General features: G+C 51.4%; 1 protein-coding gene and 2 pseudogenes across 1 annotated transcript in view; all 3 read right to left on the bottom strand.

Annotated features, from left to right (window-relative positions):
- Nucleotides 1–12,580, bottom strand: part of SCARA5 (scavenger receptor class A member 5) — a 47,891-nt gene that overhangs the window by 988 nt on the left and 34,323 nt on the right. The window contains exon 7 of the mRNA XM_049771117.1: nt 209–403. Coding sequence (XP_049627074.1) covers nt 209–403 — 195 coding nt within the window. The remainder of the gene's footprint in view (nt 1–208; nt 404–12,580) is intronic.
- On the bottom strand, nt 2,019–2,146 carry LOC126008180 (uncharacterized; annotated as a pseudogene).
- Nucleotides 2,221–2,428, bottom strand: LOC126008162 (uncharacterized; annotated as a pseudogene).

Here is a 12,580-nt window from a genome sequence, read left to right as displayed (position 1 = left end):
GCACTTCCTTCCCCCCAGCAATGGACTGGCCACATCCCAGGCCCTCTCCCACTGCAGGCACCTGCCCTTGGCACTCACTGTCTCTCTGACCCCGCCTGGGAGCACTGTGTGAAGGGACAGCTGGCCTAGAATAGAAGGAAAGCACTCGGGCCCAGACCCCAGGGCAGGTTTTGGAGGTCCACGGCTCCAGGAAGCAGTGCAGCCTGACCTTGGCCGAAGCGTGCTGTGCGGTAGACCTCCTGTACGCCCGGGAAGCCCAGCATGCGACAGACCACGTCACCGTCCTTGCGGTCCCAGCCATCGTCACACACGGTACCCCAGCGCTGGTTGTGGAAGACCTCGACGCGACCCTCGTGGGGGCCAGAGCCATTCACCAAGCGTATCCGCAGCGCCTCCACGGCCCCTGCTGGACAAAGCAGTCATTGCAGGGCCTGTCACCCCTGTCCCCTCTCCCCACCCTCCCAGGGACAGAGGGGACCTTGGTACAGCCACAGGCACCCTCCCTGATTCTCGACACTGCAGTTTAGGAATAGGTGTGGTTGGGGTTTTTTGTTTTTGTTTTTGTTTTTATTTCTGTTTTGGGTTTTGGGTTTGAGGCCTAATTTGGCAGCGCTCAGGAGTTACTCCTGGCTCTGCGTTCAGAAATCACTTCTGGCACACTCCGAGGACCATATGGGATGGCGAAAATTGAACCCAGGTCCATTCCAGGTTGGCAGCTTGCAAGACAAATGCCCTACAGCTGTGCTGTCACTCTGGCCCCACCGTAAGAATAGGTTTATGTATAGGTGGGTCAGAGAGGTAGGGAGCATCTTGAGTGAGGTATAAGATGACATCCCCATATTAACCCAAAATGAAGGCATTCCCCCATCTTCCTCTATCTTCTAAATCTTGCCTTTTGATATGTAAAAGCCCATCTGGGTAGATACTTCTTTCTCTTTCTCTTTTTCCCTCCCTTCCCTCGTGAAATGAGAATTGATTTAATAAAGAATTAATTTTGTTTGGCGCTCAGAGATACTATGAGGCCAGACTGACTCCATGACTCTCTCCTGACTGATTTGGCTTATTAATCCTTCACAGTTACCCTGCTTCTTCAGACCCATCTGCATAGAGGGTAAAAAATACAGTGCATGGGGAGATCTCATAATGTGGGGATTTATTTTACAGGGAGGATTCGGGCTTTACACGTGAAGGATCGGGGTTCAATCTTTGGCATCCCAAAGGGTTCCAAGAGCTAGGGGTAAATTCTGAGCACCACTGGGTGTAACTCCCACTCAAAGAAAGGGCAGTTGTTTTTATTTATTTATTTATTTATTTATTTTGGTTTTTGGTTTTTGAACCACACCGGACAGTGCTGAGGGTTACTTCTGACTGTGCTCAGAAATTGCCTTTGGCAGGCTTTCGGACCATATGGGGTTCCAGGGATCAAACTCAGGTTGACTGTGGGCAAGGCAAATGCCCTCCCCACTGTGCTATAGCGATGATCCTTTTTTTTTTTTTTTTTTTTTTTTGTCATGACCATCACTGAGTAATTGAAGTGTTCAGTGGCAGGATCTAAATTGACCACTTGGAGAGGTCGGTTGAATGCTTCTGAGTGTAAGGGGCTGGAGCGATAACACAGGGGTAGGTCGTTTGCCTTGCACACGGGTGATCCAGGACGAACCTCGGTTCAATCCCCGGCGACCCATATGGTCCCCCAAGCACAAAAAGAAAAAAAAAATGCAAATGCGATGGGGACCGCAGGAGGTTCCTGCTCATCTTGGGTAACTAAGAGAAGCAGAGAAATTAAGGGATCCTTCTGAAAGCCAGCAAAGTATGGAAAAATAAGCTGTAAAGTTCTTGCTCATTTACCCTAGCACTCTTTTCACTTGGAGCTCAAAACTAACAAAAATACGGCTCTTGAACCACAACATGCCCAATAGTGCAAACACTACAGATCCTAAAATATAGCACAAATTTAAAAACATTAGAGAAAAGTGAGGCAGGGGTAAGTTCTTTTCTTATATACAAGGAGAAATGAGGGTAGGTGCACAGTTCCCGGAGGTACTGCAATACCAGGTTGATTCGAGGAGCGGATGGAGCAAGCTCCTCTTCTGACTCCTAGCTCCAAAAATCCATTTAATATATTGTCCTCGGGGCTCGGAGAGATAGCACGGCGGCGGCGCTTGCCTTGCAAGCAGCCGATCCAGGACCAAAAGTGGTTGGTTCGAATCCCAGTGTCCCATATGGTCCCCCGTGCCTGCCAGGAGCTATTTCTGAGCAGACAGCCAGGAGTAACCCCTGAGCATCGCCGGTTGTGGCCCAAAAACCAAAAACCAAAAAAAATAAAAATAAAAATTGTCCTCGGATAGAGGACATATCAGATATTAAACTGATAAGATGATAAGAACAGATACTACACTTGATCTTAGCCAAAAGGCCGAGAAGTAATATTTTTTTTAGTTTAGTTTTTTTTTTTTTTAGTTTAGTTTTAATTTCTTGGTTTTGCATCCTAGCAGATGCAGGGTTGTCTCCTGTCTCTGTGCTCAGAGATTGAACCCATGTCAGCTGTCAGCTTTAGCGCCCTTCGTGCTCTCTCTCTCTCTCTCTCTCTCTCTCTCTCTCTCTCTCTCTCTCTCTCTCTCTCTCTCTCTCTCTCATGGGAGGCTTAATTGAGAGCAGTTTGAGATTACAGCAAATTCAGGGTTCCCATGTACCCCAAGGCCATATCCCCATTATCAAAGCCCACCAGTAGGTGGGACACTGTCACAGGGGATGAGCCACATTAGCACAGCCTGTCATCAAGTCTGAGTGAAGGACCTTCTGGGTTTGTCCACCCTGTGGGGTGGGGGAAACAGATGGTGCCCACATGCCAGGGCTCCTGCCAGTGTTTGCCCAGAATATCCTCAGGCTCCAGTTCTCGATTCATCTCTCCTAGCCTCTGGGAGCCCCACCCTTCCTTTCTCTTTTTCTCTCCCTCCCTCTCACCCTCCTTACAGATGGTTCCAGAATGTTCTAGAATTGGAGCCATTTCCTACTGGCTTCTTTAAGGCTACTCCTGACCTTTTCCTCTACCTGTCCTGTATCCACAGGGAGTAAGATTACCTCCTCCCCGATGGTCACCCCCATTAATGTCATCCCCCTCTTACTCTAGCTCTCTCAGTCCATGGGTTCAGGCAAACGTCCAGGACCAGCTCTAGCTATGGGAGACCACTTGCCCACACTCCCCCCGCCAACTTTGTTCCATGGCTGCGTGGAGCTTGATCCTCACAGCCTCTCATCACTTTCAAAAAGATCTAACAGAGGCTGGAGAGATGGCACAGGGTAGGGCGTTTGCCTTGCAAGTGGTCGACCTAGAATCAACAGTGGTTCAAATCCCGGCATCCATATGGTCCCCCATGCCTGCCAGGAGTGATTCTAAGCAGAGAGCCAGGAGTAACCCTTGAGTGCCACTGGATGTAGCCCAAAAACCAAAAAGAAGAAGAAGAAGAAGAAGAAGAAGAAGAAGAAGAAGAAGAAGAAGAAGAAGAAGAAGAAGAAGAAGAAGAAGAAGAAGAAGAAGAAGAAGAAGAAGAAGAAGAAGAAGAAGAAGAAGAAGAAGAAGAAGAAGAAGAAGAAGAAGAAGAAGAAGAAGAAGAAGAAGAAGAAGAAGAAGAAGAAGAAGAAGAAGAAGAAGAAGAAGAAAAGTTTAACAGGGCTGGAGGGGTAGTACGGGACTGAGAGGAAGTGCAGAACTGAGATTTGGTACCCAAGGCTCATTATGCGGGTGGAGGCGCTGACCTGCTCTGTACCTGCCTCATGAGCCCACATCTCCTTGGTTCTCTAGATTCTTCTAGATGGCCTCTTGCTGCCCTCCAACACCTGTCATTGATGTCTCTAAATAATGTAGGTTCCCAGGGGTTCCTTAGGGCTGCTGTGAGCAGGGGGCAGGCAAACAAACTCAAAGGAGGACTGGTGGGCACGGATCAAGTCCCAGAGACCACAACATGAGTCCTTCTTTTTTCTCACTGCAGCACCAATTCTTCCTTTTGCTCTTGGGGGTTACAGTTAGCTGTGCTCAGAGGGACTCTGATCCAGTGCTCTGAGGCCATGCCTGCACTCACAGCAAGTGCTAAGCCTACAGAGCAGTCTCTCCAGCCTCCTAGTTCTACTCTTTTTTTTTTTTTTTTGGTCTCACCCGGCAGTTGCTCAGGGGTTACTCCTGGCTCCATGCTCAGAAGTTGCTCCTAGCAAGCACGGGGGACCATATGGGACGCCGGGGTTCAAACCGATGACCTTCTGCATGAGAGGCAAACGCCTTACCTCCATGCTATCTCTCCGGCCCAGTAGTTCTACTCTTGACCAAACTCCAATCCTACGGAAGGGCTGGTCCAGCCACCCTGTGATACCTTTATTGCAGCTCTCCCCATCCCCCTCAAAGGCCTGAGGAAACATTCCCAGAGAATGGGCTGTTTGTTACAGCCCAGTGAGAGGAAGGGCAGGACCAGAGTCAGAGGAACCAGGAGCAGATGGGTGATGTGTGCCAGACCCCACTTTCCCCTGTAAATGTCAACCCCTCATCTCCTCCCTTTGTCCTGCTCCCCCATTCAACTCCCACCAATAGCTTTGAGCTCGATCCTCACTGCCTGGCGTCCCTTTTCAAAAGGGTCTAATAAGGCCGGAAAGGTAGTGCGGACCAAGAGGTCGTGTGGGACCAATAGGTAGTGCAGGGTTTAGGTGCTTGCCATGTCAATGGCCTCAGTGACTGCAGCCTGATCCAGGCTCCATCCCTGGCACCACATCTGGTCCCCCAATCCCCAACAGGAGTGACCTCTGAGCTTAGAGCCTGGGCACTCCTGGATATGCTCCCCCCCCCACTTCAAAACAAACAAAATATGAAAGGGTCAAATGGGTCTACTCTGGCCTGACCACCCAAAGGGCATCCAGCCTTCACCCAGCTCCCCAAATGAGAGGACTAGCATTGGTGGGTCAGACAGAGGCTGTGATCTGGGGGCTCAAGCACTTCCCTCGGCATGGAGGAGACCTAGAATGAGAAGCCTGAAGATGGGGAGCATCAGGAGCCCAGACTTAGGGCTAAGCAGAAGAAACTCAAGAGGAGAGCCAGGGCTGTAGGCTTCAGTGCTACTGGAGCTGAAGGTCTGTGGTGGGCCCCTGCCCCGAAGAGAGCCTTGGGGCCGGAGAGATAGTACAGTGGGCAGAACACTTGCCTTACATGCTGCTGACCTAGGTTTGATCCCTGACATCCCATCAGGTCCATGGTCACTGCCAGGATTCCTGAGTGCAGAGCCAGGAGTTAAGTCCTAAATATTGCTGGGTGTAGCCCCAAAATGAGGGGGGGGCATGGCTGGGTGTTTGCACACTGGTTTTGAGATTTGGATTCAGTTCTGGGCTCCAAACCAGGTTCATTTCTGACTGACCCTAGCTCTCATGTGGCTCATCTCTGAAGGGTCTGTGTAATGCCTAGGTTGACACCACTCCCCCCACCCCCCCCCTGCCAAGCCTCTTAGAGAAGGCTCTGGTGGGGATCAGGGGCTTTGGAAGGCCTGGAGGTGACTCCCCGGATATGCCTGGGTGGAGGGCAGACACCCAAGCTGTCTGAGCTAGTACAGGGAACTCACGTTCTGCTCTCCTGAACAAATCCAATTGCCTGGGGTACTGTGTGTGGGGTGTGGCCCCCAAACCAGCCAATAATCCAGTGTTGCCTTGTAAACACAAGTCCCAGGCTGCCTCTGCCCCAGACTTCCAGGCACTCAGCCTGCACCCCTGAGCTGTTGTTTTTGAGCCCTGCCCTCTACATCTAACAGGCCAGCAAGCTCTCTCCACCCAGTGTCACTCCTGACCCCGGCCATCCTCGCCCATCCCTCCTAGTCCATCTCTGCTCCTCCCGATGAGTGTCTGTCCTCCACTGACCCTGTTGTGGGTTTGTGGTCAGCTCGGGGGGGGGGGGCAAAGGGGGTGTTCCTCCAGTCTCTGGGGGCGTCAAGCCAAGCGGTGAAAGATCTTCCTACCAGGCTCTACCCCCTGGACCCAGAGGACTGCTCAAAAGCTGGTGGCAGCCACTCAAACAGCTTTTAGGCTGGATATCCTGGGAAGCACCATCCACGCTTGTCCACATGGAGACCTCAGAGCCTCCCCTAACTCTGCTATGATGGAGACACTTTGTGGGGTCACTGAGGTCCCAGGTCAGAGGTGAACCCCCCCCTTATAACCCATACATGGGAGGCTCCTCCCTTTCTAGAGGTTCCACCCCTCCATGCTCCGTGGGAGGAGCCTCTCTTCTCTGAGGCTCCGCCCTTTCCTGGGCCATGCCCCACCCGGAGGCTACTTCCTTTCCCAGAGGCCCTGCATCTTCATAGGAAGCACCTCCCTCCCTGGAGGCCAGCCAGGAGGGTCCTCCCTGAATGTCACGCCCGTTATCTGAGAGGCTTCTCCCTTCTCCAGATGCTCCACCCCTTTCCCAGCAGACGCTCCCCCAAGCAGCTCTCCTTCCTGAGATGCACAGTGGGCACAGGCAGATGGCAGATGAAGGGTACTGAGGTCAGGCTCCAGCCATAATGAGGTCCCAGGCGTCAGGCTTGCCTCCCAGTGCATGCACGTCTCTCTCCCAGTTCTCAGGTCTGCAGATAGCCGAGCACATCTGGTCACCCCACCAACCCGGGTGTCTTGGCTTCTAAGGATGAGCCTGGGCGCTAGCCTCAGCCTGAAGACCCCGCAGCCCCTCACAGACTGGTTTATTTTTCCAGCCTTCCTGGCCCTGCCCAAGCCAAACACCAGGGAGAAAGGCAGGAAAATGTGGGGACAGAGGGAAGACGGTGGGAAAACAGACTGATTTTCTGCAGCTGCAAGAGGAGAGGAGCCAGATAATTGGGACCAGCTGCCCATGGAAGACAGAAAACTTTCCTCTGTGCTGAATGAAGAACTCCAGGCTGGCAGGGCCACAGCTGAGGATAGAGGCTCCTATGGGACCCTCTTTTGGCCCTGACCTCTACAGGGACCATGGCTCTGGTGAGAAGGATAGGCACCATCCCATGAAGGAAATGAGGGTATTTCTGGTCAGGCCCTTCGGAGGGTAGGCTTGAAAAATGAAGTGGACTATTATTAATTTAATTAATTCTACAGGCTGCCTTCTCCCAAAAGGGGTTGGGGACACAGCCATATTCCAGCTGAGGAAACTGAGGCACGGAACAGGGACTTTCTCAAGAGCACATGATAAAGTGGTCTACTGGAACCAAGTCCTTCAACTTCCACGAGAAGTGAGTACATCTATTAAACAAGCAGTAGACACCCCCTTAAGTTATCTTGCACTATGCCTGAGCTCATGGCAGGGATGGACAGTTCTTAGCCCTCGGGATCATGGTGTGGTGTAGGGGTCAAGGCACCAGGATGACCAGCCTGATTCAGTATCTGAGCAAGGAGGAGACCTCGAGATCCAGGAACTGCCTCGTCCCTCCCACTCTCCCTCTCTCTGCAGTTCCACAGCAAAAGATCAGTCTCCAGAAGATGGAATCCCGCATGGATGTAGCAGGTGGTGGGGGAAGAATCTCCAAATCTCCAAGTGGGGGCTGGCTAGGAATCACTTTGGGCATTGTTGGCAGGCTGGATTCCTCAGAGGTAGGGGGAGACAGTGGCCACGGGTAGAGGAGAAGGATCCCCGAGTCTGTCTAATGGGCTTTCCGAAATAAACAGCAGAGCTCCTCCTGGCTTCTCTAAGGATCTCAACTGTCTGTTTCCTTCCTGCAAAAGCCACATCTAAGACCAGCGCTTTGCTCTGCCCACCCACCCCCGGCACAGCTGAGTCTGCCTGGAAGGTGCCCTTCTTGCTCCCCATTGCCTGTGATTTGTGTGACCAGAAGCGCCTTCTGACAGGGCACAAGCAGGAAGCACAGAAAGCACCAGTATGCATGTGAAATAGGGTGGGATTCGCCCACTCTTAGCTCTGTGCTCTCAGCAGCGCTCAGGGGACTATGAGGTGATGGAGATAAAACTGGGGGCCTTGACCGTGCAAATAAAGCACCGTCTTCCCTGAGACTGTCTCCTTCTGCATTCCCAGAGGTATAACCCTGATGTCCGCAGAGAACATGTATTTGAGCATGGGGTGGGGGCACTGTGTATGCAGCAGGGAGCCCAAAATACCTGGAAATAGCCATAGCAATTTTGGGGGAGTGGGGAGACAGTTCAGGTACTGAAGTACTGAAGCTGGCACCCTGAGTTTGTTCCTGGTCACAGCCATGCCCACTGCATCCCAGTCCCTGAACACAAGCAGGTGTGGCTCCTATTAAAAAAAAAAAAAAAAGCTACACTGAGGGGCCAGAGTGATATCACAGTGGGAGGACATTTGCCTTGTATGTAGCTGACCCAGGTCTGGTCCCTGGTATCCCATATAATCCCCTGAGCCTGCCAGGAAGTGATTTCTGAGCACAGAGCCAGGCCTAAAAAACGGGGAAAAAAAAAAAAGGTACTGGGGCTTTTTTCTTCCTTTTTTTTGGTTTTTGGGCCACACCCATTTGGCGCTCAGGGGTTACTCCTGGCTATGTGCTCAGAAATCGCCCCTGGCTTGGGGGGACCATATGGGACACCGGGGGATCGAACTGCGGTCCGTCCTAACTAGCACTTGCAAGGCAGACACCTTACCTCTAGCTCCACCTTCCCGGCCCCTTTGTTGTTTTGTTTTGTTTTTGGGTCACACCCGGCAGTGCTCAGGGGCTACTCCTGGTTCTAGGCTCAGAAATTGTCCCCGGCAGGCTCGGAGGACCAAATGGGACGCCGGGATTCGAATCACCGTCCTTCTGCATGCAAGACAAACGCCACACCTCCATGCTATTTCTCCGGCCCCATACACTGAGGTTTTTGGTGAGTCACACCTGCTGGTGCTCAGAGGTTACTCCTGGAGGGCTAAGGAACCATAAATTGTGTCAGAAAGTGAATCCAGCTGGCCAATGTGCAAGGCCAGCATTATACTCTCTCTCCAGCATCTACAGGGATGGACTTTTGGCTGCTCTCAGAGGCATCAGGCAGCACTGTTCCTAAAATCATGTTTTTGGAACCCAGGAACATGCATCTAGAATGTACCTGGAACCCAGGAACATGTATGTGTCTAGAATATGTTTGGAACCCAGGAATGTGTATTTGGAATGTATTTGGAACCCAGCCATTAGCATCCAAGGGATCCAACCTGGCATCTCTTCCTGGGAAAGCCTCTAGGCTCCTCTTTGTCCCGTTGCTGACAGGGGCTATTTAATCTGCAGCCCCACCCCCCACAATTTACCACCTGTGACCACACTTGGCAGTGCTGGGGGGTGGGCCCCTTTGGAACCAGTGATCAAATCAGGGCTCCCACTGCCTGCAAAGTGGGTGCTCAGCTCTTTAAGTGATGAGGGGGGGGGGGCTGGGAGCTGCCCACCTGCTCCTTAAAGGAGCCAGACCCTTTATTTCTGCTGTAAGCCCTTCCTCTGTGGGAGAGGCTGGGCCTGGCCTGGCCTGGAGCAGCTGTGTATAATCTGGGCCAGGCTCTCAGGGGATTTTAGAAGTTCTTGGATTTGTTTTTGGAAGGACTTAAGATAGGCTCTGGGTGAACCCAAACATCTGGAAGGCCAGACCCCAGCCTCAGTACTGAACACTGCAGGGGACATGGGGCCAGAGGGGTCTTGAACCTTGGGGTCCCCTCTAGAAAGCTGGTCTACACTGCAACACACACACACACACACACACACACACACACACGCACACGCACACGCACACGCACACACACCAACTCACATCTGCTTATCCTCTGTTTGGAAAAGAGGGCCCTGAAAAAATGGGCTTAAAAACGGGATGGGGGGGCCCGGAGAGATAGCACAGTGGCGTTTGCCTTGCAAGCAGCCGATCCAGGACCAAAGGTGGTTGGTTCGAATCCCGGTGTCCCATATGGTCCCCCGTGCCTGCCAGGAGCTATTTCTGAGCAGACAGCCAGGAGTAACCCCTGAGCATTGTCGGGTGTGGCCCAAAAACCAAAAAAAAAAAAAAAAAAAAAAACCGGGATGGGGACTGGGCTCAGAGAAGACATCCCCCACATGTAGCAACACTTGGGACCACCAGGGGTGCAGCCAGGACCCTCCTGCCAGGTCCAGCTTAGGTCTGGGCCTCCCTCATTGCCTGTTCTTGGTACTGTTCAGCCCTGTGCCCCAAAACAACAGCAACAACACAAGAACAGGGGCAAAGAGATGGGGTAGGGCAGAGGACAAATGACAGGGGAATAGTGGGGTTCCCTTCTCAAAGGAGCTGGAGTATATGAGCTACCACTAGAGGCACATCTGTGCCCTTCCAAGTGGCCCCACCACCAGCAGCTGCCCAGGGATGCGAGGAAAGGAATTAATTGAGGGGCTCCAAAGGCCCTTATTCTTTTTTTGTTTGTTTTGGGGCCACACCAGGTGGCGCTCAGGAGTTACTCCTGGCTCTGCACTCAGGAATCATTCCTCAGAGTTTCCGGGAACCCTTTGGGGTGCTGGGGATTGAACCCAGATCAACCTCGTGCAAAGCAAAGGCACTTCCTGCCGTGATATTGCTCGGCCTAGGCCCTTATTCTGAACCAACTCGGAACACTCAGCAGCCAGGGAAGCCACTTGGAAGCCATCTCCCTGATCACTGATTCTAAACACGCAGCACAGTGGGGTGCCACCCCTTGACCCTAATTTACTTCCAAAAGTACTGGAAATGCACACAGAGTTGGCAAGATTTCTGGGCCAATGCTGCTCACAAGGAAAAACCGAGGTGGCTTTACCCCGGATTGGGCTGCTCTGCCCCATGTTTTCTTTCCCATGTGAAACCAAACAGAGGAAGGTTCTTTAAACAATTTGGGCTTCTCTCCTGCTTTAAATTCACGCTGTGGGATTTAAACAAAACCGAACCCTTTAACCACCCCCCTAGCTGCAAAAACACTATTTATTTTTCCTGCAAATGGACCATATGGGGAGGGTAAAACAAATCTCTTTCTGTTCTCGAGATGTGAATATGTAACCATCTTTTTCTTTGCTCTCTCTTTTCTTTCTCCAGAGCCAAACATCCAACAAAATTATTGAGAATGTTCTTGCCTGGGGCAGGCTAGGGGCCCTCAAAATCGACCCATCTCATTGAGCAGGAATCAGAGACCTGCATTTTATTCTTTGTCTGTTTGTTTGTTTGTTTGGGCAGTGCTCAAGGATTATTCCTGGCAGTGCTTAGGGATTTAATGGGGTGCCTGGAACTGAACTTGGGTTAGCTGCATGCAAGGCAAGCACTCTACCTGTTGTACTCTCTCCAGCCCAGAAACCTGCATTCTAAGCTCTTATTCTGAAAGTCACTGTATTACAGGGCTGGCAAGTAGATCAAAGAGCTGGGCATTGTCTGTTTTGCATGCTAGAGATCTGGGTAAGATCCCTGCATCACACACCAAAGTCACCAACTCTCATCTTCCTCTGCACTATTGAGGTCAGGCCCAGAACAAAGCCAGGTATGGCCAAAACCAAAACAAACCAAACAACAACAACAAAAAAAATAACCTTGTATTAGTGACTTAATATGAACCCAAGGGCCCAAGGATGGAGTAGATAAATCAGTGGCTTGCATTATGAGTCTTCGAGTTGTATCCCCAGCACCACCCCATATGTGAATAAAGACAATAACAAAAGGAAAAGGAAGGGGAGGGGGGAAAAGGACCCACACATCCTAGAAATCTTCTCTATCTTTCCTCTTCAGAGGAAAACCTTGCCTCTGATTGGAACCCAGCAGGATTCTAGTTTAATTCTAGAAAAACTTTAGGGTTTAGTCACTAGAGATGCCCACCTAGCATCTTTAGGACCTAGCAAAGGGTACTGGATCTTGGGTGTAAACAGGGTCACCTGACAGCTGATTAAGGCCTTCCCCAGGGCCAGAGTTATAGCACAGCGATAGGGCATTTGTCTTGCACGGTTGACCCAAAACAGATCCAACTGAGTTTGATCCTCAGCATCTCATATGGTCCCCCAAGCCTGCCAGAAGTGATTTCTGAGTACAGAGCCATGAGTAACTCCTGAGCACTACCAGACCACCCCCCCCATGATAAACAAACAAAAATAAATTGTTTTTTGCAGGCACACCCTGGGATGAAACTAAGGGCTTCATACCTCACATAGTCAAGGCAAGAGCCTTGAGACCCAATCTCCATTCCTGGCTCAGTGCTGGTTTATGGGGGATAGCAGAGTTCTGGGGTCAAGAACCTACTACTTCCTGTCCTGAGTCATGGCCTGTCTCTGGGAGGCTGCCCAGTCCAGCCATGACTAAGAGCCCCCCAGAAACCAGTGACCATCGCCCTGGCCCTTACAATTTCCCCACCCTTCTGAAAAGTGATATCTGACTCTGCTAAGAGCTCAGTTCTCAGGGATCCAAAGTTTAACCGCCTGAGACTTGGGGTTCCTGGGAAACTGACCATAGGAGGGGTCTGACTGTAACAGAGGGTGTGGCCAGAAGCCAAGTGAATGGGAGGGGGCATGACCTGTCACAAGGAGTGACCAAAATGGGGCATGGTCAGAAGCCAATGGAAAAAAAAGGACATGGCCAGATATCAGGTGTGGCCAGAGGTGGGGAGTGGTCAGAAGTCAACACGAATGGA

The sequence above is a fragment of the Suncus etruscus genome, chromosome 4, assembly GCF_024139225.1.
Source record: "Suncus etruscus isolate mSunEtr1 chromosome 4, mSunEtr1.pri.cur, whole genome shotgun sequence".
Classification (NCBI taxonomy): Eukaryota; Metazoa; Chordata; class Mammalia; order Eulipotyphla; family Soricidae; genus Suncus; species Suncus etruscus.
The sequence above is the reverse complement of the archived record's forward strand: the minus strand, read 5'-3'. Positions and strand labels throughout refer to the sequence as shown.